The following is a 23,223-nucleotide window of genomic DNA, read 5'->3' as shown; positions in this document are numbered from 1 at the left end:
GGCAGGGGTATTGCCCCAAGTTGGAGGAAAGCCTGAGCTACGTGGAGACCCTGTCCCTAAGATAAACCAGAACTGCCCTGCACAGTGGTCCACACCTTTAGTTCCTGGATTTGGAAGGCAGAGATAAGTGGGTCTGGAGGCTGCACAGGGAACCTGTATCAAAAACAAAAACAAGGGCTTGGAGAGATGAGTCAGCAGCTAAGAGCACTGATTACTTCTCCCGAGCTTGGTTCCCAGCACCTACATGGTGGCTCACAACTGTCTGTAACTCCAGTTCCAGGGGATTCACCGCTGTCTTCTGGGTTCCAAAAGGGCTGTATTTATGCAGTACCTAGACAAAACACTTCCACACATAAAATAAGCAAATATAAAAAAACAAAGGTAAGGGGCTGGGGATTTAGCTCAGTGGTAGAGCGCTTACCTAGGAAGCGCAAGGCCCTGGGTTCGGTCCCCAGCTCCGAAGAAAAAAAAAAACAAAGGTAAGGTCCGGAAGTAAGGTCAGTGGGTAGAGGGCTTGTGGATCGCCAGCACCCCATAAGTGGGAGTACAGGTGAGTGCCTCAAATTTCAGCACCGGAGAGATGGAGGCAAGAAGAACTTAAGCTCAAGGTCTTTAACAGATCTGAGTTCCGAGCCAGCTTGGACTACATGGCATTCAGTAAAAAAAAAAATAAATGAATTAATTAATTAATCAATTAATTAATTCTAAAAATAAAAAGTTTTTAAAGGAATAGAAAAACAAACTGACCAACGAAAAGGAAACAAGAGATTGTTGTGCTCCTCTGGAAGCAGACCTATGAACAAAGCTTGGTTTTCTAATTCCAGGAAATGGCCAAGAAATACAGAAACTACTATAAAAATCTCCCGCCTCTGGGCTCTCTGACTGCGGATGAAAAGTCCCTCAGAAATCCCATACGGGAGGCGACAGCAACCAAAATATTAAACCACCTCTGTTCCCTACCAGCTGGCTGGACCGCGTTTCTTCCCTTCTAAGCTTGGCCTAGAAACTCATATTTTATTCATGAAAATTGAGGCCCTGGGAGGCCTTGGCATAAACAGGATGTAAATATTTGCAGGCGGTTGAGGGAGAGGTGATATTTGAGCAGGGGATGTCCGAAGCTGCCATGCGTGGGACAATGCTTACTTGGGGACCCGCCCACCTCCACCTCGGCTATAGGTTGCAAGTGGAGACCTGAACAGATAAATGTCCGGGTCTTCATTCTTGGGGTGTTTGGAGCTCAGGTTTGGGATTCCAGTGTCCTTGAAGTGAGATTCGGAATACTCTTTTAATCTCTCTTGCATTCTGCCTCCCTAACCCCTAGGAACTCCGCTCTTCTTCCCTGAGCTGATTCAGTTCTTATTGCGGTCTCATCCCCACCCTCAGTAGCTGCCCTTGGAGTACCTACCTAGGCGAATAAGAGTGGGGACAATGGAGGCGTTAGGGTGAGGGCAGGGGCGCTGAACCGTACCCCGCCCCTTTCTTACTTTTTTTTTCTTCCTTTTTTCCCCCTAGGTTTTATGAAGCCCAGAGTTTCCCAGAACTCACTGTGAGGGGAAAGATGATGTTGAACTCCTGATCCTTCTACCTCCATGTCCCAAGTACTCAGATTATAGACTCTGGCCACCATGCCTCTGTTTATGGCTACCTCACACGCAACTGGGCCAGCTGGAATGGCTTAACCTGAATTCTTGTGTTCACCATGGCAGCCTGCGGAAATTCCAGCACAAAGTCCCCAAGGTCTCACTGTGAGCAGGGAGTGACACCTAAGGGATGGCCAGCCCCAGACCTATGTTTGCAGCTCTGCTTCACGGGGTTTGCCTGTCCCAGGTTAACTTGGCCTGACTGGGAATTTCCTGAGGGAAAAACTGGTGGCCTGGGAGGAGGAGGAGGAGGCTTGCCTGCCTCCCGAAAGACTTCCCCTCTGCACCATATCTGAATCACCTCTCCCTCAGTCTCCTGCGGAGACACATTCCCCTGTAACTACCATAACTAGGTCACAAGGTAGCTTTGGGCTTTCTGTCCCAGCTTCCAAAAAGGAACTGCTCAACAGGGACATCATCCCTGATGTCAATTGGAGAAGAAGTTGCCACGTGAACTTTATGTGAGAAACGGGAAACTGAGCCAAGAGGGCAAAGTTCCTGGCCTGAGCCTGCCAGTGTACAGGTTCCCACATACCGTCCACCCTCTCCACTGTCGTCTAGCCGAAGGCACCAGAAAGGGGAGGGTCACCCAGGGCTGCCCATAGCCCAGGCTGCACAGGAAGCTGACCCTGTTTTTCAGACAGGGTCTCCTGTAGTCCAGGCTGGATCCCTCACTCTCTGTAAACTTAAAAGGGCGTGGAATTTTCTATCCTCCTGACTCTAGAGTCCTGGGATTAGACTCAGCACCAATCACGCCCAGTTTATACTGTGTTAAGGACGGAAACTCAGGGCTTTGTGCATGGTAAGCAGGCACTCCGCCAACTGGGTACAGCCCCATCTCCAGTTTAGAGACTGAACTCCCCATAATCCTCTGTGCCCTGGGTTTTCCCTTTTGCCTTTGCTGTTGTTTGAGGTCTTATGTCATGGTAATCCTTCTGTCTCAGCCTTCTGTCGTACCTGGCTTGGGACACCTCTGTTTTGAAGAAGGATCTAATTTTAATTTTTGAGTCATGGTCTCAGGTAGTCTTGGATGGCCTTAAAATCACTATGTAGCTGAGGATGACCTGATCTTTCTGTCCCTACGTCCCCTAATATTAAGACAACAGGCATGTATCACTATGGGTGGCTTTGATGCATTGCTGGGCATGAAAATCAACATGTGTTAGGCCAACGGTCTACCTACTATCTACTACCGTCACCCCACTATCTATCTACTCAACAACCCCTCCCACCGATGTCTTTAAAATAAACTTTCTGCGGGTATATATGTGTGAATATGCATGTTGTGAGTGTGCATGTGTGTGTAAGAGTGTATGCATGTGTGTGAGAATGTGTGTATGAGTGTGCACGTGTGTGTAAGAGTGTGTGCATTCGTGTGAGAGATTGTGTGTATGAGTGAACGTGTGTGTGAGAATGTGTGTATGAGTGTGCATGTGTGTGTAAGAGTGTGTGCATGTGTGTGTGAGAGATTGTGTGTATGAGTGAACATGTAGGTGAGGATACGTATGTGCGCATGCGTGTGCGTGCGTGTCACACAGCAACTACAGCAAGCGTGTGGAAGTCAGAGAACGACTTGCAGGGGTCAGTCATCTCGTCCCATGTGTTGTCCTGGAGGCTGAGGTGAGGCCATCTGTTACCTGCTGAGCAGCCTCTCTGGCCCTCTCATTGTTTTGGTTTGTTACTTTATGGGTGTGAATCTCTTACACGCATGTATGCATGGAGACCACATGCATGCTTGGTGCCTGTGGAAGCCAGAGAGAGAGCCAGTTCCCCTGGATGCCTGCAAGCCACCATGTGGGAAAAGATAGAATTGAAAACCAATTCCCGAACGGAAATCTTCCACGTTTCCATAGCCCCTTCAACTCAACGGGACAGGCTGCAAGTCTCAGTCTTGGTTAAAGGCTTGGCTATAAGCCCAGCTATGAGTGTGTTTTTTGTTGTTTGAGGATCAAACTCGGAGCTTCATTAAGAGGCAAACACTGAACGGTTGAGCCATGAAATCCACAGACTTTTCCATCTTTTCGATATTTATTTGCGAGGTTGGGAATTTAGCTCAGTGGTAGAGCGATTGCCTAGCAAGCGCAAGGCCCTGGGTTCGGTCCCCAGCTCTGAAAAAAAGAAAAGAAAAAAATATTTATTTGCATTACATTTATTTCTGTGTAAGTGTGCGTAGTTGTGGGGTCACATCTCTCCTTCCACAGAGTGGGTTCATGGGCTCAAACTCCATTCCTCAGGCTTGGGGGAAAGTGCCTTTATCGAACCAGCTCGCTCTCGCCCTCTCTCCTCTCCCACCCACCCCCAGATGTGGCTAAGTTGCCCAGGCTGGCTTTGAACTTGCCATCCTCCTCCTGTCTTAGCCTCTTCAGTAGCTGGGACATCATCGATGTGGGCCACCATGCCCCTGACTATGAGTCCTCTGCGTTAACTGTGTCTTCCCCTTCGAGCTCAGCCCTCCGCCTGCTTGCTCTGTCACAGTAACCAAGGAATTGCACTCAGCCTAACTCAGGAAACTGAGACAGGGGAATCACAATTTTGAAGCCTCCTTGGACTACATAGTAAGACCTACTTGCAAATAAATAAATAAACAAACAAACAAATTAAATAAAACACAAAAGGCACCAAAATTGAAGTCTGGGGTCTGGAAAAGTGCGAAAGCTTACATATTGACACGCTGTACATAACCAGCTAGGTATGAGGAAGACATTACTTCCTCTGAGACGTAGCCTTCTTGGAATGCACACCCTCAGGGTAGCACAGAAGGTAGCGAGCCTGTGCGTGGGTGTGTGCGTGTGTACATGCCGGGACAGGCCAGGACTTGGCCAAAGGGCGTACTTTGAATTCTTCAGATAATGAAGCCCACACACGGAGATCACTGGGATTAGAGAGAACAGACACAAACATGTAGGCCTAGGTATTGGGGGTGTGGCTCCTGGATTACAAGGTTAGCCTAGGATCCATAAAGCCCTGGATTTGATCCTCAGCAGGATTTTTGGGGGAAGACATGAAGATCTTTCCCTGTCAGGGCCGGCAGACAGATGGCTTTGTTTTTAGTAACTAAAGACATCAATCATCAATCTTCCTATTCTACTACTGATGGATACTTATTTCCTGTTCCCCTGAACCATTTAAACAAACATTGTAGTACACATATCTATGTCATGTGTGTAAGCATTTATTTTCATTTTATTTAGTGTGTGTGTGTATGTGCACGCGCGCACGTGCGTTCGTGTGCTGTATGTGTATATCCCATGTATGCTTGTGCCATAGCACACAGTGCTAGCCAGAGGATAGCTTGCAGGAGTCAGCTCTCTCTTTCCAATCGTGAGTCCTGAGAATTGAACTTGGGTCCATCGGGCTTGTTGGCAAGCACCTTGACCCACTGAGCCATCTTACCAACCCTCAGGCAAACATTTCTGTGAGAGGGTTCCCTAGACGCAAAACTCTGAGTGAAGAAGTAAAAACTTTTTTTTTAAAGGTTTGTTTATTTATTATATATAAGTACACTGTAGTTGTCTTCAGACACACCAGAAGAGGGCATCAGATCTCATTATGGATGGCCGTGAGCCACCATGTGGTTGCTGGGATTTGAACTCAGGACCTCTGGAAGAGCAGTCAGTGCTCTTAACCACTGAGCTGTCTCTCCAGCCCAAGTACAAACTTCTAAAGCATCATTAGAACCTCACAAGGTCAGGCTGGAGGGATCGCTCAATAGTTAAGCGCACTGGCTGCTCTTCCAAGGGAGCAGATCTGGTTCGTAACATCTATATGCCAGCCCACAATTGTCCGTCACCCCAATCTTGGGGCGCTAATGCCCTTTTCTGGACTCCACAGACACCTGACATTCGTAGTATACTTAGATGCATACAGACAAAGCATCCATATATGGGATTGGGGATTTAGCTCAGTGGTAGAGCGCTTGCCTAGCGAGCGCAAGGCCCTGGGTTCGGTCCCCAGCTCAAAAAAAAAAAAAAAAAATCCATATACATAAAATAGGAAGTAGAAACCTCTTAGGAAGGAAGGAAGGAAGGAAGGAAGGAAGGAAGGAAGAGAAACAGACAGGTTCTTCTCCAGAAACCACTGAGCTTTGCTGAGAAGGGGTTGGGGAGTCAGTAGTTAGGTAGGTCCTACAAAAAAAGAAATTAAATACAAACACTCCAAGTAGTGATGCCTGCTATAGGCAGGACAAGTCTGAAGCTGAGGTCAGGCTGCACTGGCCTCTTAGTCTTGAGATCAAAAACTAAAACCAGTCCGAGGATGCTTGCCTAGGATGCTTGAAGTCCTAGGTTCCAACCCCTGCAATGCATAAACTGGGCGTGGTGATGCATGTCTTCAATCCCAGCATTCCAGAGGTAGAGGCAGGGGGTTCAGAAGTTCAAGACCAGAGTGTTGCAATGCTTTTAGTCCCAGCATTTGGGAAGCAGAAGCAGGTGGATATCTGTGAGTTCGAGACCAGCCTGGTCTGCATAATGAGTTCCAGGACAATCAGGGCTACAGAGTGAGACTCTGTCTTGAAACAAGGAAGAAAACACACACACACACACACACACACACACACACACACACACACACACACACAGAGAGAGAGAGAGAGAGAGAGAGAGAGAGAGAGAGAGAGAGAGAGAGTCTCTCATCAATCATTTGCAGAGGGATTCATGAGACACATCTTGTCCAAGCTGGGTGCAACTGGTCCCTTGTTGTTCTGCGGATGACGTGGTCCCAGTGGTGTCAGCAGGGACATGCTCACTGAGGAAATGTCAACAGACCAAAAACAAAAGTAAAGACAGACCACAGCTCAATGATAGGCCTGTGCAGTACAGGGACTGACAGACCACCCACAGCTGAGGTCTTAAAGGTCACCCCACATCCAGGGACATAAAATGTGTCCTCTCTGCCCGTCTGTGAAAGTGCCGTCCTTGTTTTCTTATTACTAAAGAGGAAGCAAGAAGGCAAACCATGGCCGGAAGTGGTGGCGCAGCCTTTGATCTCAGCATTCCAAGGACAGGAGCAGGGGGATCTCTGCCAGTTCAAATCCAGCCTGGTCTACACATCCAGGTCAGCCAGGGAGAGACAATGTCTCAGCTACAATAACAAAAAGCAAGGCAGGAGATTCAAAACTGCTAAGCTAATGTTTAACTAAAGAGTTCAAATGCAAACCTCTGTGCTTACGAGAGGCACTTGGTGGAATGTGTCTAGGCAGGCAGACTATGGAAATAAGCAGTTTGCTGAGGTTGCTAACCATGGGGCAAACCTGCTTGGAAATCACCAGCCTTAAACCTTGAAAATGCCACCTTGGGAGAAAACATCTTTTTCTTTTCTTGTTGATACTGGTGGTGGAACCCAGGGCTTCTGACACAGGCCCTATTATTTGAGGCAGAATCTCATACCTTAGGTCTGCCTCCGTCTCCCAAGCGCTGAAGCTACAAGGTATTGTCAGGTCAGCTTTTTTGTTGTCTTGTTGAGACAGAGTCTCCCCTATGTAGGCCCAGCCTGCCCTAGAACTCACTCTCCTGCTGCCTGTCTTGTTAATGTAAGAATGACAGGTATGTACCACTCTGCCTGGCGAGAAAGTATCTTTAGTTTTGTTGTTGATATTTTATTTCATTTTTTTTTGGATTTTTGTGAGAAGCTCTCACTAGGTAGCTCTGGCTGGCCTTGAACTTACAAAGATCCACGTGCCTCTGCTCCCAAGTGCTGGAATTAAAGACCTAGAAATTAATCTCTTTAAAAAAAATACTTATTTTAGTCAGGCAGTGGTGATGCACACGTTCGATCCTAGCACTCAAGAGGCAGAGGCAGGCAGATGTCTGAGCTTGAGAACAGCCTCAGCTACAAGAGTGAGTTCCAGGACAGGCAGGGCTACACAGGAAACCCCGTCTCAAAAAAAACAAGTAATTTAATTATGTGTATTCATGTGTATCTGTGTTGGTATGGGCACGTGAGTGCAGATGTTCTCAGAGTCCAGAAGAGGGTGTTCGATCCGCTGGAGCTAGAGTTACAAAGGTTTGTGAGCGGCCTGATGTGGGTGCTGCAAACCAAACTCAGGTTCTGGACAAGAACGGTATGGGCTCTCCACCAGGGAGCCTCTCTCCAGACCTGGTCTACAAATTCCAGGGCAACCAAGGGCTACATAGAGAAACACTGTTTCTAAAAAAAAAAAAAAAAAAAAAAAAAAAACAAAACGAAACAAAACCTAAGGAAGTAAAAAGAAAACAAAACGAAATGAAATAGAGTACAATTAAATAAGATACAATAAAATGTCTCTCTTTCCCCGCCTCTCAAACGCGAGCTCCTGTGGCCACTGCGACCTCTAGCGGCCAGGGGATGGCTACGCTGTGCTCTCTGCGCAAGCGCAGGAAGAGACCGCTTCCCCAAACACGCACTTCCGCTTGCTCTCAGCGTTGCCCGGAAACCTGGGTCCAGACTTCCGTGGAAGCGTCATGGGGCGGAGCTTCGGGTGGCGGGAAGAGCAGGCACCGGAATGGAGGTACAGGAGAGCGGCAGTGGCTCGGCTGAGAGTGGGACGCAGGATCCCTCGCCTGTCCCCAGCAAGACCGCCGGCCACTACGAGCTGCCGTGGTGAGCCTGCAGCCATAGTAACACTCGCGTAGAGGGATGGCAAGTGAGGGCGGGCTCAGTAACTCCAGGAACCCGGCTTCGGCCTGGGTCTAGGGGGGCACACCGAAGGTGCAGAAGTCCCCCAGAACCACCCCAGAAGGTTCAGGTCCCCAGGAACGCAGATTTTCCTTTTTCTTCTTGGAAAATCTGCTAGGTTTGTTTTTCTTTCTTTTTTTTTTTTTTTTTTTTAGACCGTGCCTTTTTTAACCCAGGCTGGACTCGAACTCACTACATAGCAAAGGACGACTTTAAACGTTGATCCTGGGGCGACAGGCATGCATTATTTCCGTAAAGCAGAGCATCGTGCGTGCTAAGCTAGCACTCTACCGACTGAGGCCCATTCACAGCCCTGGGTTTCACTGTGCAGCCCAAGCTGGCTTTGAACCTTCTGCAGTCCTCCTGCCTCAGCTTCCCAAGTGCTGGAATGGCAGGTGTGAGCCACCAGGCACCTGTTAGGTCATCATTAGCGGCATAGTGGTTTGAGACCAGCGATTAGAGTACTTGAAAAACTGAGTTTAGTCCCTGGATTCTACATTTTGGAAGGAGAGAACTGATTCCCAAAGTTGTTCTCTGATCTCCACAAATAATAAACGTGTATGGATATATACTTAAAACATAAAGCATTAAGGAGGCTGGAGATGGTGGATCTCTTGAGTTCGAGGATCAGGAGTTCCAGTCTGGCAAGGACTGTGTGAAACTGGAGAGAGAGAAAGGAAAGAAAACAATAAAAAAAAAAAAAAAAGAGCAAAGGAAACTCTGATGGTCAGATCATGGTTAATCTACATCCGTACGCAGAGCTAGAAAAACGTCCTTTTGGCTTTCAACATTGACTGTTTATTTAAAAAGCAGAACTTAGTGGTCAGGAGCTTGAGCTAGACAGATCATGAGTTCCAGGCCATCAGGAGATGTGATCCAGTTGATAGGGTGCTTCCTGTCAAATGGAGACCCACATTTCCATCCCCAGCCCCTCGTGGTCTGGGCCTAGCGATACATGACTATGATCTTGGAACTGCAGAGCTAGGGGCTGAATAATTGGAATTCAAGGTCATCCTTTATAACATAGTGAGTTTTAGGCTAGCCTGGGCTACACGAGACCCTGTCTATGAATAACTAGATTCTAAATAGGCATAGATGTTTTAAATTTGTGCTCTCAAGCACTGGGCTCTCTCCTGCCTCAAGGGAACAGTATTTTAATGAAGTGACCAAGAGTTATTTCCCTAAGACCCAGGCTTCCCGGTCATAGTCCCAGACCACCGCCTGCTGCTAGAGAGGGAGGGGAGTAGGCCACCTGGAGCAATAGCACATCTGGCCTGTCACCACAGACTCCCTGAAGATAGTCTCCTCATTTGGTATAATAAAGGGGTGCACCTGGGTCCATTGCTGCCCACCTGCCAGCCCCTGCAGATGGTTGTCAAGTGTGCACCAGGGCTGGCGAGCCAGAAAGCACAGCTTACGCTGGTTCCCTCTGCTCTGTGGAGTGGCCAGGAGGAGCCAGGTCATACAAAAGTTCTGCTGTTATCTTTTCTCAGTTAAGCCTTTCTTTTCACACTTCTTTACTGGGGGGAAGACCTCTAGTATTCTACCGTTCTACCGTGTGGGTCCCAGGGATCAAACCCAGGTGGTCAGGCCTATCAGCAAGCACTTTGATCCACTGACACACACACCCCCTCCGGAGCTGGGGACCGAACCCAGGGCTTTGCGCTTGCTAGGCAAACACTCTACCACCGAGCTAAATCCCCAACCCCCACTGACCCGTCTTGCTGGCTCCTTTCGTGGTTTTGGGTTAGCTGTTGGTTGGTTGGTTTTTGTTTGTTTAAGGTTCTCTTTAAGTGTGTGAGCGGTTTGTCCGTGTGTCTGTATGGGACAATGTATGCGGGCAGACATGAAGAGGCCAGAAGAGGGCATTGGATCCCTTGGAGTTAGAGTTCCAGGAGGTTGTGACTCACTGTGTGGATGCTAGAAGTCCAACCTGGGTGTTCTGCAGCAGCAAACACTCTTAACCACTGAGTCATCTCTCTAGCTATTATTTTTGTCTTTTAAACTTATTGAAAGTGTCTCATTTAGCCTAGACTGGCCTTGTACTTGTTATAGATTTCTGAACCTCCTGTCTCCACCTCCAAGATACCTGGGATTGCCACCCCGCCTGGCGTGACTACTTACATTTATTTTCTTTTTTCTTTTTTCTTTTTTTCGGAGCTGGGGACCGAACCCAGGGCCTTGCGCTTGCTAGGCAAGTGCTCGACCACTGAGCCAAATCCCCAACCCCTATTTATTTATTTTTCTGTGCATTGGTGGTTTGCCTGCATGTGTGTCTGTGTGAGGACCTCAGTCTGTGGAACTGGAGTCACAGGCAGTTGTGAGCTTCCGTGTAGGTGCAGGGAAGGAATTGAACCTAGGTCCTCCGAAACAGCAGCCAGTGCTTTCCGCCTCTGAACCATCTCTCCAGGACATGATTATCTATTCATTTTGTGAGTGTGCGCGCCATACGTCCAAGTCCCACAGCGTGTGGAAGACATCAGTTCCCTTCCTGGGCCATCTTGGTTCTGGAGATTGAAATAAGGCTGACTAGCTTTGCCGAGAGTGACTTTATGTGCACTCTTGCTGGTTTCTTATTTCTTCTTGAAGTAGTTTATGTACGTGACAGAGGCTGGCCAGGAACTCAGAGTCCTCCCGACTCTGCCTCTGTGTGTTGGCATTACCCACAGCCCCGCCCTGCCAGAGTTTGGGTTGTCCTTTCCTGCCCTTTCTTCTGTGTACTGTAGGATAACCATGTCAATATTTGCTTTTTCCTTAACAGGGTTGAAAAATACAGACCAGTGAAGCTCAATGAAATAGTGGGAAATGAAGACACTGTGAGCAGGCTGGAGGTAAGGGTGCCGGGAAAACACACACACACACACACACACACACGCACACACACACATACACACGCACGCATGCACGCACACCCGACATCGCATCATGGATCCAGTAAGCTAGTGGGGATTGGAGGAAGGTTGCTGAGATGGTGAAGGAGAGGTTACTTTAACTCTTCCTCTCAGGGATGACATAGACCTGATGAATAGAACTTAAGCAAAGAAGGGTTGATTTCACCTTGGCTCACAGTCTGAGGGAAACAGTCCGTCATGGTGGGGAAGACATGGCAACAGGAGTGTGAGACATTGGTCACACAGCATCCACCTTCAGGAAACAGGTGCTCAGCTCCTTTTCATTGGGTGCCACCCACATTTAGGGCGGGTCTTCTTACCTCAGTAGAACTCAACTTGTTAGCCTTCGCAAATGCCTTTATTTGCTAAGCCATCTCTCTTTGTTTGTTTATTTGTTTTGGGGAGTTTTGCTTTTTGGTTGGTTTTGTTGTTGTTTTTGTTTTTTGAGACAAGATGTCACTAGGTAGTCCTGGCTGGCCCAGAACTTTCTGTGTAGACCAGGCTGGCTTCTAACTCAGAGAGCTCTGCCTGCCTCTGCTTCCCAAGTGCTGGGATTAAGGGTGTGTGCCACTACACCCCAGCTATTTATTTGTTTTTGAGATAGAATTTTGGTTTGTAGCCTGAACTGGCCTTGAGTCCCTGATCCTCATGCCTCAACCTCCCTGGTGCTGAGACTAGAGGCAGGCACCACTACGCCTAACTTAATGAACCTCTTTTACACAGGTCTTTGCAAGAGAAGGCAATGTACCCAATATCATCATCGCTGTGAGTACTCAGAACCTTCCCTGAGGGCATCTTGTAGCCCATGTCCATTCCCTGTCAGGAGAGGCCACTGGTCCCTGGCTGGGTTGTTAGGGAATCAGGGGAGCAAGCACCAAGAGTGGGGAGTTTCGGGGGCAGCGGGACCTACGTGGGACTCCATTTTTAGTTAATTTTTATGTGTGTGGGTATTTTGCCTGCATCCTTTTGTGCGCCCTGTGCATGCCCGGTACCCTGAGATGGTGGTGGAGGCCCTGGAACTGAAGTGCCAGTCAGTTTTGGGCCCTGGGAATGGAACCCAGGTCCTCTGCACAAGCAGCCAGTGAGTGGGTGTTCTTAACTGCCGAGCTGTCTCACCAGTCCTTGGGTCCTTCTTGCCTAAAGTACTTAGGGGAGCTCTTACCCACAGGGCCCTCCGGGAACTGGCAAGACAACCAGCATCCTCTGCTTGGCGAGAGCGCTGCTGGGCCCGGCCCTGAAGGATGCAGTTCTGGAACTCAATGCGTCCAATGACAGGTACAGTGGGAGCACTTGCTTCGCCCGCCCCACATTTAACAGGGATCACTGTCGTGCGTGTCTGGCTATCTGAGGAGTACCTGCAGGCTTCCTTGTTTTGATGAAAATGTTCAAAAAGTACTCTCTCCTTAAAATGTGTTTGTACTGCTGCTTGCTTATTGGGGGAGGGGCACGTGCATGTAGAGCCCAGAGAACAACTGATGGGAGTCGGTTCTCTCCTTCCACTGTGAGTCCTGAGGGTTACACTCAGGTTGTGGAGGTCAGCAGCACGTGCCTCTACTCACTGAGCCATCTCCCCGACACTGATGTGGTGCGTGTGCGCCTGTGTGTGTGCGTTCGTGCGTGTGTGCATTCGTGCTGTGGCACGTGTGTGAAGGTCAGAGCACAATCTCGTGGAATCAGTTTTCTTCTACCTTTATGCAGGTTCTGGGGATTGAACTCCGGTTGTCAGTCTGACTTGGTGTGCTGGCAGGCGCCTTTACCCACAGTGCCATCTCACCGGCCCTGAAACCACTTTTTTTTTTTTTTCTTTTCTTTTTTTTTTTTCGGAGCTGGGGACCGAACCCAGGGCCTTGCGCTTGCTAGGCAAGCACTCTACCACTGAGCTAAATTCCCAACCCCCTTGAAACCACTTTTAAGCGTTCACTCCAGTCATGTTAATAAGTTTGTGTTACTGTGCAACGGCTTTCTGACCTTGTAAAACTGAAACTGCCCTCAAGCGCTCCCCATTTCCCTTCTGCAGCCCCGGCAGCCATAGCCCACCTCCTGGTCTGTGTATTTGACTGTTAGTTCATGTTCCCAAGTTAAAATAAGGTCCTGGAGTCAGTCACTCAGGGCCATCAGGAGGATTTATGAACATGGTGCTCTTGTAGAGATGCAGAATTCCCTTCCCGCCCCATCACCTTGCATCAGCTCACAACTGCTTGGAGCTCCAGCTCCAGGCGCCTTCTTCTGGCCTCTACAGGCTCCCCCTGCCTGCCGAGTGTCCACAAAGACATTAACAAGTAAATTGGGCCACCAAGATTGGCTCAGTGGGTAAACACTCTCACTGTGCAAACCTGAGAGCATATATGGTTCAGTCCATAGAACTCAAGAGTGGAAGGTGAGATCTGGGTCTTGAAAGTTGTCTCTGACCCCTCCCAACCACCCAACCAACCCCCCCACACACACACACACACAAGGGCCCCTCCATCATGATAATAAAAAGTTTGTGACACATGCACTCTCCTGTTTCAGGGGCATCGATGTGGTGAGGAATAAAATCAAAATGTTCGCCCAGCAGAAAGTCACCCTTCCCAAGGGCCGACACAAGATCATCATTCTGGATGAGGCAGACAGGTATGGGCTAGAGATGGGGTTCCCCAAGTCAATCAGTCTGGCCTCAGAGTTTCAGTCCTCCATCCCAGAACAGCAGGGATGATGGGGCCATCATGCCCCCAGACCTGGCACCAACCTCTCCCTTATGCTCGCCTCAGCATGACGGACGGTGCCCAGCAGGCCCTCAGGAGAACCATGGAAATCTACTCCAAGACGACCCGCTTCGCTCTGGCTTGTAACGCTTCAGACAAAATCATAGGTGAGCGGGCATCCTGGGCAATGGCGCCCAGCAAGGCTCCCTCTCTATGTTTGCTTTTTCATTTGGTTCTGGTTTTGATTGTGTCTGTCTGTCTGGATGTATGTGTCCTGAAATTAGGGTTCCAGGCAGTTGTGAGCCACTTGATACAGGGGTGGGAGTGGGGGTGGGGTGGGTCTTCACTGTGTGCGGTTTTGTGTGTGTGTGTGTGTGTGTGTGTGTGTGTGTGTGTGTGTGTGTGTATCTGTGTGTGTGTATTGCACGTGTGTGTGTGAGTGTGTGTGTATCTGTGTGTGTTTTGCACGTGTGTGTGTGTATGTGAGTGTGCCTGCTACATTGTGTGTGGAGGTCAGGACAACTTTAAGGATGCTGTTAATCTCCTACCAGGAACTTAACGTGGGCTGTCGGGTTTGGCAGGGGCCAGGCTACCTTGCTGGCCCTATTTTTATTTATTTATTTATTTTTTTTTATTTATTTATTTTTTTCGGAGCTGGGGACCGAACCCAGGGCCTTGCGCTTGCTAGGCAAGCACTCTACCACTGAGCTAAATCCCCAACCCCCCTATTTTTATTTTTTATGGTACTGCAGTGCAACCCAGGGGTTTTAGACATGTACCCTACTGCCTGTGCCCTATGCACTTTTATTTTGAGACCCGGTCTTCCTAAATTGCCCAGGCTGGTATTGCATTCACCCTACAGCCCAGGGATGCCTTGAACCTGCAGTCCTCCTGCCTCAGCATCCTGTGTAGTTGGAGGACAGGCCCGTGCCACACAGCCTGTCTTGAACATTCTCTAGGTGTTTTGTGTGCTGGGGTCCTTGGCATTGACTCTGCGTTGGGCTTTGTTGCTGCTGGCATGGCCAGACCTCTGCCTCACTGAAGTGTCTTCCTGTGGTACCTCTGGTCTGTCGCCCTGTCTGTCAGGCGGGTGTCATATCCTCTTGCCATATACTACACGCACCCTGGGCCACCGTGTTGTGTGTTACCCCTCTCATTCCTGTGCTGCTGACGCCCAGCACTGGGGGCTTTTCTGTCCGACTTCCCGCTCTTCCCACACACGTGTTTACCACACGCCTTTCCCGCTGGTCATGGCTGCCTAGAGGGGTGGAATGCTTACTGTTAGCAGGACTCATCCATCCTGTCCCACTTGCCCCTCCTTTTATTCAAAGATTACATTCACATGTGTGTGCACATGCTCAGGAGTGTGTATAAGGGCATGTGCTTACCTGTAGATGTCAGAGGCCAATGGAAGTCAGTTATCATCTATGTGGGTCTCAAACTTGCACTCAGGTTGTCTGTCAGTCTTGCTAGCTCCCCACCCCCACCCCATCCTTTTACTTTGGTGATGTTGGTGGTGTTTGAGTCAGAGTCTCAAGCAGCACAGGTTGGCCTTGAACTGACCTTGTACCTGAGGCTGACCTTGAACTCATGCTTCTGTCTCTACCTCCCTATGTAATCCCAAGTGTTGGGATTACAAAATGGCACCCTCTTGCCTTGTTCCCTTGTGGAACTTTAAAGAATTTGTTGGAGTTCCATTCTCTCCTGGCCTGACCAGACTGTGATCTTCCCTGAAGAGCCCACCTATTCCACACTGTGGTCCCAGTGATTCCGCAGGTCCTAATTTCTTGTGTGTGTGTGCGTGTGCTGAAGCCTACGTTCCCTCCAGAAGCAGGACCTGACCTGCTTCTTTGAAGCAGTTAAAGGCCGGCATTTATTGGGGAATGGGAACACACATATCTGTGCACACACCCAGAAGAGGACCCTGCAGAGCAGGGAGCAGGACTCGGAAGAATGGAAACCCGGCCTCTTTGCTTCTTATCTGAGAGTCTGACGCCTGGCTGAGCTGCGTTCTGACGGGCAGCCAGCCTTGCCAGGGAGCCCTCACTCTGCCGTCTCTGTCCAGAGCCCATCCAGTCCCGCTGTGCGGTGCTCCGCTACACCAAGCTCACCGATGCGCAGGTCCTCAGCAGGCTCATGAATGTCATCGAGAAGGAAAAAGTGCCATACACAGATGACGGCCTGGAAGCCATCATTTTCACAGCCCAGGGAGACATGCGCCAGGTTGGTGTTGACCGCCGCTCTCTGTCTCAGTTAGGATCTCTATCGCTGCGATGAAACTCCATGACCAGAAAGCAAGCTGGGGAGGAAAGGGTTAATTCAGCTTACACTTCCACATTGCTGTTCATCACCAAGAAGTCGGGGCAGGAACTCACACAGGGCAGGAACCTGCAGGCAGGAGCTGATGCAGAGGCCACGGAGGGTGCTGCTTACTGGCTTGCTCAGCCTGCTTTCTTATGGCACCCAGGACCTCCACCAGGATGGCCCCACCCACAATGGGCTGCCCTCCACCCGTCAGTCACTAATTAGGAAATTGCCCTGTAGCTGCATCTTATGGAGGCATTTTCCATACTGAAGGTCCCTCCTTTCAGGTGACTCTAGCTTGTGTCGCAAGCTGACATGAGACAAGTTAGCACATTGCTCTTAAAAGTTGACGTTTGAGAACAAGTGTTGTGCCAAGTCTGGGTAAAATGAACATTGAGGGCCCAGCGCCCTGCAGGGGGTGAGGTGCCGAGGGGCGGGTGTCAGGTCTCTGAGAGGCAGGACAGGGAAAGACATCATAGTCGCCCTTGGTATGTCCCTTGTCTCCTTGCAGGCACTGAACAACTTGCAGTCCACCTTCTCAGGATTTGGCTATATCAACAGTGAGAATGTATTCAAGGTACCAGGGCTGGGAGAGGGCTAGCCTGCAGCAGAATGGACCTGCACACCCTTGGGTGGATGTAGGGCTAGGCATGGTAATCCATACCTGTGGTTCCAGCATCTACAGAGTAAGACCTGTCTCAGAAAGAGAGGGAAGGGGAGGAGAGGCCTGGACGTGTGTATCTGACTTAATAGAGTGCTCGCCTGCTTCCACACCCAGCACCGCGTAAACTAGGCATCCCATGTAATAAGAGCATTCAAGACGACTGAGGCACTGTCTTGTGCCCAAAGGAAGGTGCCGGGCACTCATGGCTGGGTGACATGGGCTCCTGGCAGAGTTGGGTCCTTGCCTTGTTTGTTTCCACCCCAGCTTTGTCTCTTATACCCAGGAGACCAGTGGGAAGGCTCCACTGTAGGCAGTGAAGATGATCCAGGCTAGCCAGTGTGTTACCTGATCCCTTACCTCCCCTTACCTGTTGTGGACTGGGCTCTGATGGCTTGTCTAAAGTCACTTGTCTTCCCTGAGCCATCTCTCCAACATTTTTTCTTTTCTCTCTTTTCTTTTTGAACCAGAGTCTTTTTTTTTTTTTTAAAGATTTATTCATTTATTATATATAAGTACACTGTAGCTGTCTTCAGACACACCAGAAGAGTGCATCGGATCTCTTTACAGATGGTTGTGAGCCACCATGTGGTTGCTAGGAATTGAACTCAGGACCTCTGGAAGAGTAGTCGGGTGCTCTTAAGCGCTGAGCCATCTCTCCAGCCCTTGAACCAGAGTCTTTAGCCCAAACTCTGTCCTCAGGCTGGCCTCGAACTTCTGATCCTACTGCCTCTGTCTCCCTCATGCTGGAATCACAAGCGTGTGCCACCGTCCCCAGCTCATTCACTTATTTAGAGTTGGGTCCCTATATGTGGCCCAGACTGGCCTTGAATTTGAGTTCTAAGTTTTGGGGTTATAGGCATGTGCCACCATGCCCAACACCATGCCTTTAATGCCACCCAAGCAGAGAGTTTTCTGGGATGCTTTGTGGTTCGTTCACTTTGGATATCAGGAGTTTAACTGTGTTGGGAGCTGTCTTTTTGGGGATGTCTTTGGTAGTGAGAAGGGTGTTCCCAAATCCCATTCCAGGTGAAAACTAGTCTGGGGCCTCGATGTTGTGTCTCCTTCAGGTCTGTGACGAGCCCCACCCGCTGCTGGTGAAGGAGATGATCCAGCACTGTGTGGACGCCAACATCGATGAGGCCTACAAGGTGAGTCTCCTCCTCCTTCCCCCCATCTCCACGGTAACTTGTGTCTCTTCAGCCGGGTGGAGGGGCCCATGCTGGCTCCGGGACTCTGTGTCACTCCCCTTAACAAACCACTCTGAGCTTCGAGGAGCTTTGCTTTGCTCATCCGCCAGCCAGAACCAGGCAGAAGCAGCTCCACAGGCCGGCTTAACTGGACTCAGTTGGGAAAAGGGCTGCCCGGCCTGGCAGGAAAGCATGAAGAGCCCAGGGTGGTGGAGGGTGTGGCTTTACTTTTTTTAATAGGCATGACTATTTTGCCTTCATATAGTCTGCTCACCACATGTGTGTCCGGTACCCTTGTAGTCCAGAAGAGGTCATCTGGTCCCCAAGACCGGAGTTACAATTGTGAGCTGTCCCATGGGTGCTAGGAATTAACCCAGAGTCCCAAAAGAGCAGCCAATGATCTTAACCACTGAGCCATCTCTCCAGCCCCCATGAGCTCGCTGCCTCACATCTTGATGGATCAGGAAGCTTGTGCCTGCTGCCTAGCTCCACCTCCTAAATGCACAGCCTCCCAGAACAGCGCCATAGCAGGGCACCAAGTGATAGTTCACCCTCAACCGTGAAACTGATTCATAGAGGCTGATTCCTTGCCCCAGGCCACACTGCAGGCAGTAGACCTGTAGGGAGCATCATGACCCACTGGAGTCACACCCTCCACAAGAGGATCCTCAGCCTGCGACACAGAAAGAGCAGTCAACACCTCCAGTGATGCCACATTGTCCTGGGTGGGGGAACATGGCACATCCTGCTCTGTCTTCCTGAGAATCATGTTGAGGGCCAACCAGGATCCTAGCAGTCCTCCATCTGTTATCTGGAAGAGGAGGGATCAGGAAGGGTTTAGTGTGGCTGAAGGGCCTGGTTCTCTGAGCAGATGCCAGTGAGTATGGATGACTTCAAATCTATAGGTGTCAGGGACCCAAGTGTCCCGCTCCCAGTCAGATAGGGAAACTGACCAGGGTCAGGCAGGGAGACTGAGGTTAAGCCAGAGACTGATTACTGAAGGAGGAACACAGCTGACCCTAATCCCTGATGCTATCCCTCTATCCCTGTCTAACCCTAGCACTACTAGAATCCATTCCAAGGTCCCAAGACAATGTCTAGACACAACCCCAGGCTAGGGAAAGTGAGCAGAAGGTGAGGGACTAATGAAATACTGCCCTGCTTTGGTGGTCTGGTCCCACCATGCACGGGCTTCTTTCTGACCGAGCTGGGAGAGCTAGCTGGTGAGGGGTGGATCCCACCTGGAAGGCTCTGGATAGAGACCTGATCTAGGTGAGACATCAGACCATCTTGCCTGTAGTCAGCGGGAAAGCGATCAGAGGGCTGGGTGACCCAAGGCATCCATGGGGCCCACTAACAGCTCTCTGTAAGGTTCAGGTAATCCTCAAAGCCTCATGGGTCATCTGAGCCTAACTGTTAGCCATGGGGTGACAGGCTCAGACCACCACAGGTCCGATTCTGTCTCCCTGTCTGGGAAGCTCACGGTGTTCAGAGCCTGCTGGGTCTTCTGTCTAGATTCTTGCTCACCTCTGGCACCTGGGCTACTCGCCAGAAGATGTCATCGGCAATATTTTCCGCGTGTGTAAAACCTTCCCAATGGCCGAATACTTGAAACTGGAGTTCATCAAGGTTAGTCAGAGCTCAGGAATACCTTTTGAATCGGGTGGCTTTTTGCTTTGTGGTGGTGGTGTTTTTATAGTTGGGGTCTCATAGTATGCCCTAAGCTGGGCTTAAGGGCAGGTGCCACCATACTGCCTTGGGCTGGCTTCCTCACTGCATAGCGCCTTCCAGATCTGCTGGGACGTGTACCCTGGCCCTTATCACTGAGCAGTATTCTGTGTGACTGTCACCATCACTTGTTCTCCAGGAAGGGCGTTGGGGTTTCTGTGGCTAAGGTCACAGTGCTTGGCCGTACATGGGCCCCCACACCTCCCAGCCAAGATCTTGTTCCACTCGGTGCGTTCCCAGGCGCTAGACCACGGACTTGGGCAAGTTACACTGAACTGTTTAAGAATTGGACTGCAGCTAGCCTAGTTGGGAGAGTGCCCACCTCGAATGTGCAGAGAGCCCTGAGGTCGATCAATCTGCAGCGCTGCATAAGACGGGTGCTGCTAGGCATGGTGTGCACCTTTAGTGCTGCATGGTGAGACTGTATTCCACAGTAACCATGACTGGGCATCCTTTGCCCAGCTCAGCACTGTGGAGGTGGAGGCCGGAGAATCAGTACCCCTCAGCTACATAGGGAGTTTGAAACCAGCCTGGGCTCTGAGACCTTAGCAGGCTGGGCCTGTAGCTTAGTGCTGGAAGCTCCAGGTTTGGCCCTCAAGCTTGGAACACCCTTACAACTTGAGTGAAGGAAGTAGATCCAGCCTGTTATCATGCTGCATTTGAGGTCCTTTTATCTGTTTTGAACCAACCACTAGTTAGCTGGGAAGGGGCGGCCTGTGCCGCTTACCTCGGTGCTCTTGGCTTGTCTTCCAGGAGATTGGATACACTCACATGAAAGTGGCGGAAGGAGTGAACTCCCTGCTGCAGATGGCTGGGCTCCTGGCCAGGCTGTGTCAGAAGACCATGGCTCCGGTGGCCAGCTGACTTGAGACGCCCTTCACTGATGGAATTAGGAGAATCCTTGTCGCCGAGACACTGATGTTCCAGCTTTCCACTTGTGGGAGTCGTGCCTTAGCCTTTGCTAGAACCTGCTCTGTGTTTTTCTTCTGTGAGAATAGGGTCTCTTGTAGCCCAGGCTGACATTGAACTCCTGACCTCTCTCCCAGCTCTGCCTGCCGAGTACTGGGATCACAGGTGTGTGTCCTGCTTGCTTCATGCAGGACGATGGCGGAGCCCACAGCTTGTGCTTGTCAGATGAACACCCTGCCAGCTGGGCGACAGTGAGAGCCTGAGCTCTGGAAGATTTCCTCATGGCTACCGATACACGTCTGCTCTTCAGTGTGTGAATATGGCCTCAGGCCCTGGACATGGGCATGGTGGGAAAGCTCTGACCTCCTCAGTCTTGTTGTAGCTGATAAAGCCTTTGGATGTTTGTCTTTGAACGCTTAATTGCTTGAGGCCTTGGGGAAAACCAGCATCTTGCCTGTTGTACCCCAATAGTAAAAAGTGTGCCCGGGGCCAGCGAGACTGCAGTAGATAAAAGTGCTGGCCACACTTGAGTTCCACCCCAGAACCCACAGGAGGAGGAGGAGAAGTGACTCCACAAAGACCTTCTCTGGGGAGCCAGTGTACTGTAGCACACCCTTAATCCCAGCACTCAGGAGGTGGGGCAGGCGATCTCTAAGCTCAAGGCCATTCAGTACTACAGATAGAGAGACCTGTCCTGTCTCAAAACAAAAAAGATGTCTTCCGGGTCCTGTACACATGCACAGATAAGTAAAATTATAAAAATTTTTAAAAATTAAATTAAGCCAGGCACAGTAGCACTAGCACACACCATAATTTTTTTTTACAATTTATTAATGTGTATGAGTGATTTTTTTTTTCCCGGAGCTGGGGACCGAACCCAGGGCCTTGCGCTTCCTAGGCAAGCGCTCTACCACTGAGCTAAATCCCCAACCCCATGAGTGATTTTTTTAAAAAAAGATTTATTCATTTATTATATATAAGTACACTGTAGCTGTCTTCAGACACACCAGAAGAGGGCATCGGATCTCTTTACAGATGGTTGTGAGCCACCATGTGGTTGCTGGGAATTGAACTCAGGATCTCTGGAAGAGCAGTCGGGTGTTCTTAACCACTGAGCCATCTCTCCAGCCCATGATTTTTGTTTTAAAAGATTGATCTATTTTTATTTTATGTGTGGGTCTTTTGCCAGCATGAATGCCTGCTCTCTGCACACATGCAGTGTTTAAGACGACCAGAAGAGGGCACTGGGTCCCTGGAATGGGAGCTACAGTCAGCTGTGAGCCTGCATGTGGGTGCTGGGAACGGAACCTCAGTCTTCTGCAAGAGCAGGCCGAGCGGCTTAGCCGTCTCCCCAGTTCTGAGCACCCACAATGCCAAGCACTCAGGCTAACTTCAAAGCTAGCCCTTGCTGTGGGGAGTCCAGGCCAGTCTGGGAGCTAAGACCATCTCGTTTTTCGGTGTCTAACGGTTGAGTTCTGGGTGTTCCTTCTGATATAATAGCTTACAGCCTTAATTTTTTTTCCCAGTGAGTTTATGGTGTCCAGGGAAAGGGCTGGACATGAAGTGTGTAGCCCGTTCCTCTCTGGGCTTTAGGGTCACTTCTACTAAGACTCTTAAGCCAGGCAGTGGTAGGACACACCTTTAATCCTAACACTCTGGAGGCAGAGGCAGGCAAATCTCTTGAGTTCTAGGCTAGCCTGGTCTACAGAGTGAGTTCCAGGACAGCCAGAGCTATATAGAGAAACTTTGTCTTTTTTTTTTTTTTTTTTTTTTTTTTTAAGATTTATTTATTTAATGTATATGACACTGTCACTGTCTTGGACACACCAGAAGAGGGCATCAGATCTCATTACAGATGGCTATGAGTTGCTGGGAATTGAACTCAGGATCTCTGGAAGCAGCAGCCAGTGCTCTTAACCACTGAGCCATCTCTCCAGCCCCCGAAACCTTGTCTTAAAAAACAAAACCCACCTTGCTCTTCATTTCCAGGAAGGGTCTTTACCAGAGCCAGGTGTGGTGGCACAGGCCTGTACCCAACACCTAGGGTGCTGAGGCAAAGGGGTACCGTGAGTTCAGTGCCAGCCGCCTGGGTTACAGTGAGACTGAGTAACAGAAGGGTCCTGGCAAGATGGCGGCTTAGTGGTAAAGGCACTTGCCTGGTAGCCTGAGATGCATCCCTGGAGCTCTTTTGAGGGCAGAAGGGGAGCCAGCTCCATAGAACTGACCTCTGACTGTGCGTGCTCACACACACACACACACACACACACACACACACACACACACACACACACACACACACACGCATGCTAATAAAGCGGGGGAAGTGGCTTGGCTGGTAAAGTGCTGTGCAAACCTCCACCTGATTTTTAGAGTCCCCCAAATCCAAGTATCAAGCCAGGCACGGGGCCAAATGCCTGTGATCTTAGCGCTGGCAAGTCAGACGGCATCCCCGGGGCTCGCTGGGCCGGCAGGCTCACAAGCTCAACGCCAGACACTTGTTCAGAAAGCAGGGGAGATGAGATGGCTCGGCAGTCGAACTGCTCATACAGAGGAGCCTATGTGGGT

General features: G+C 49.9%; 1 protein-coding gene and 1 long non-coding RNA gene across 2 annotated transcripts; both read left to right on the top strand.

Annotated features, from left to right (window-relative positions):
- Window positions 1-974: 974 nt before the first annotated feature.
- On the top strand, window positions 975-2,914 carry LOC116885632. Its single transcript, XR_004386028.1, has 2 exons — window positions 975-1,061; window positions 1,513-2,914. It is a non-coding gene; the product is annotated as an uncharacterized LOC116885632 (long non-coding RNA).
- Window positions 2,915-8,072: 5,158 nt separating this feature from the next.
- Rfc2 (replication factor C subunit 2) lies at window positions 8,073-21,071 on the top strand. Its single transcript, XM_032887021.1, has 11 exons — window positions 8,073-8,216; window positions 11,053-11,122; window positions 11,906-11,947; window positions 12,351-12,457; window positions 13,694-13,795; window positions 13,933-14,033; window positions 15,932-16,089; window positions 16,682-16,747; window positions 17,902-17,982; window positions 19,537-19,650; window positions 20,503-21,071. Exons 1-11 carry the CDS (start codon window positions 8,119-8,121, stop codon window positions 20,611-20,613), a joined length of 1,050 nt encoding a protein of 349 aa, XP_032742912.1. The 5' UTR covers window positions 8,073-8,118; the 3' UTR covers window positions 20,614-21,071.
- Window positions 21,072-23,223: the final 2,152 nt, after the last annotated feature.

Source organism: Rattus rattus, chromosome 16, assembly GCF_011064425.1.
Source record: "Rattus rattus isolate New Zealand chromosome 16, Rrattus_CSIRO_v1, whole genome shotgun sequence".
In the NCBI taxonomy this organism is placed as follows: domain Eukaryota; kingdom Metazoa; phylum Chordata; class Mammalia; order Rodentia; family Muridae; genus Rattus; species Rattus rattus.
This window is presented reverse-complemented; position numbering and strand designations above follow the sequence as displayed.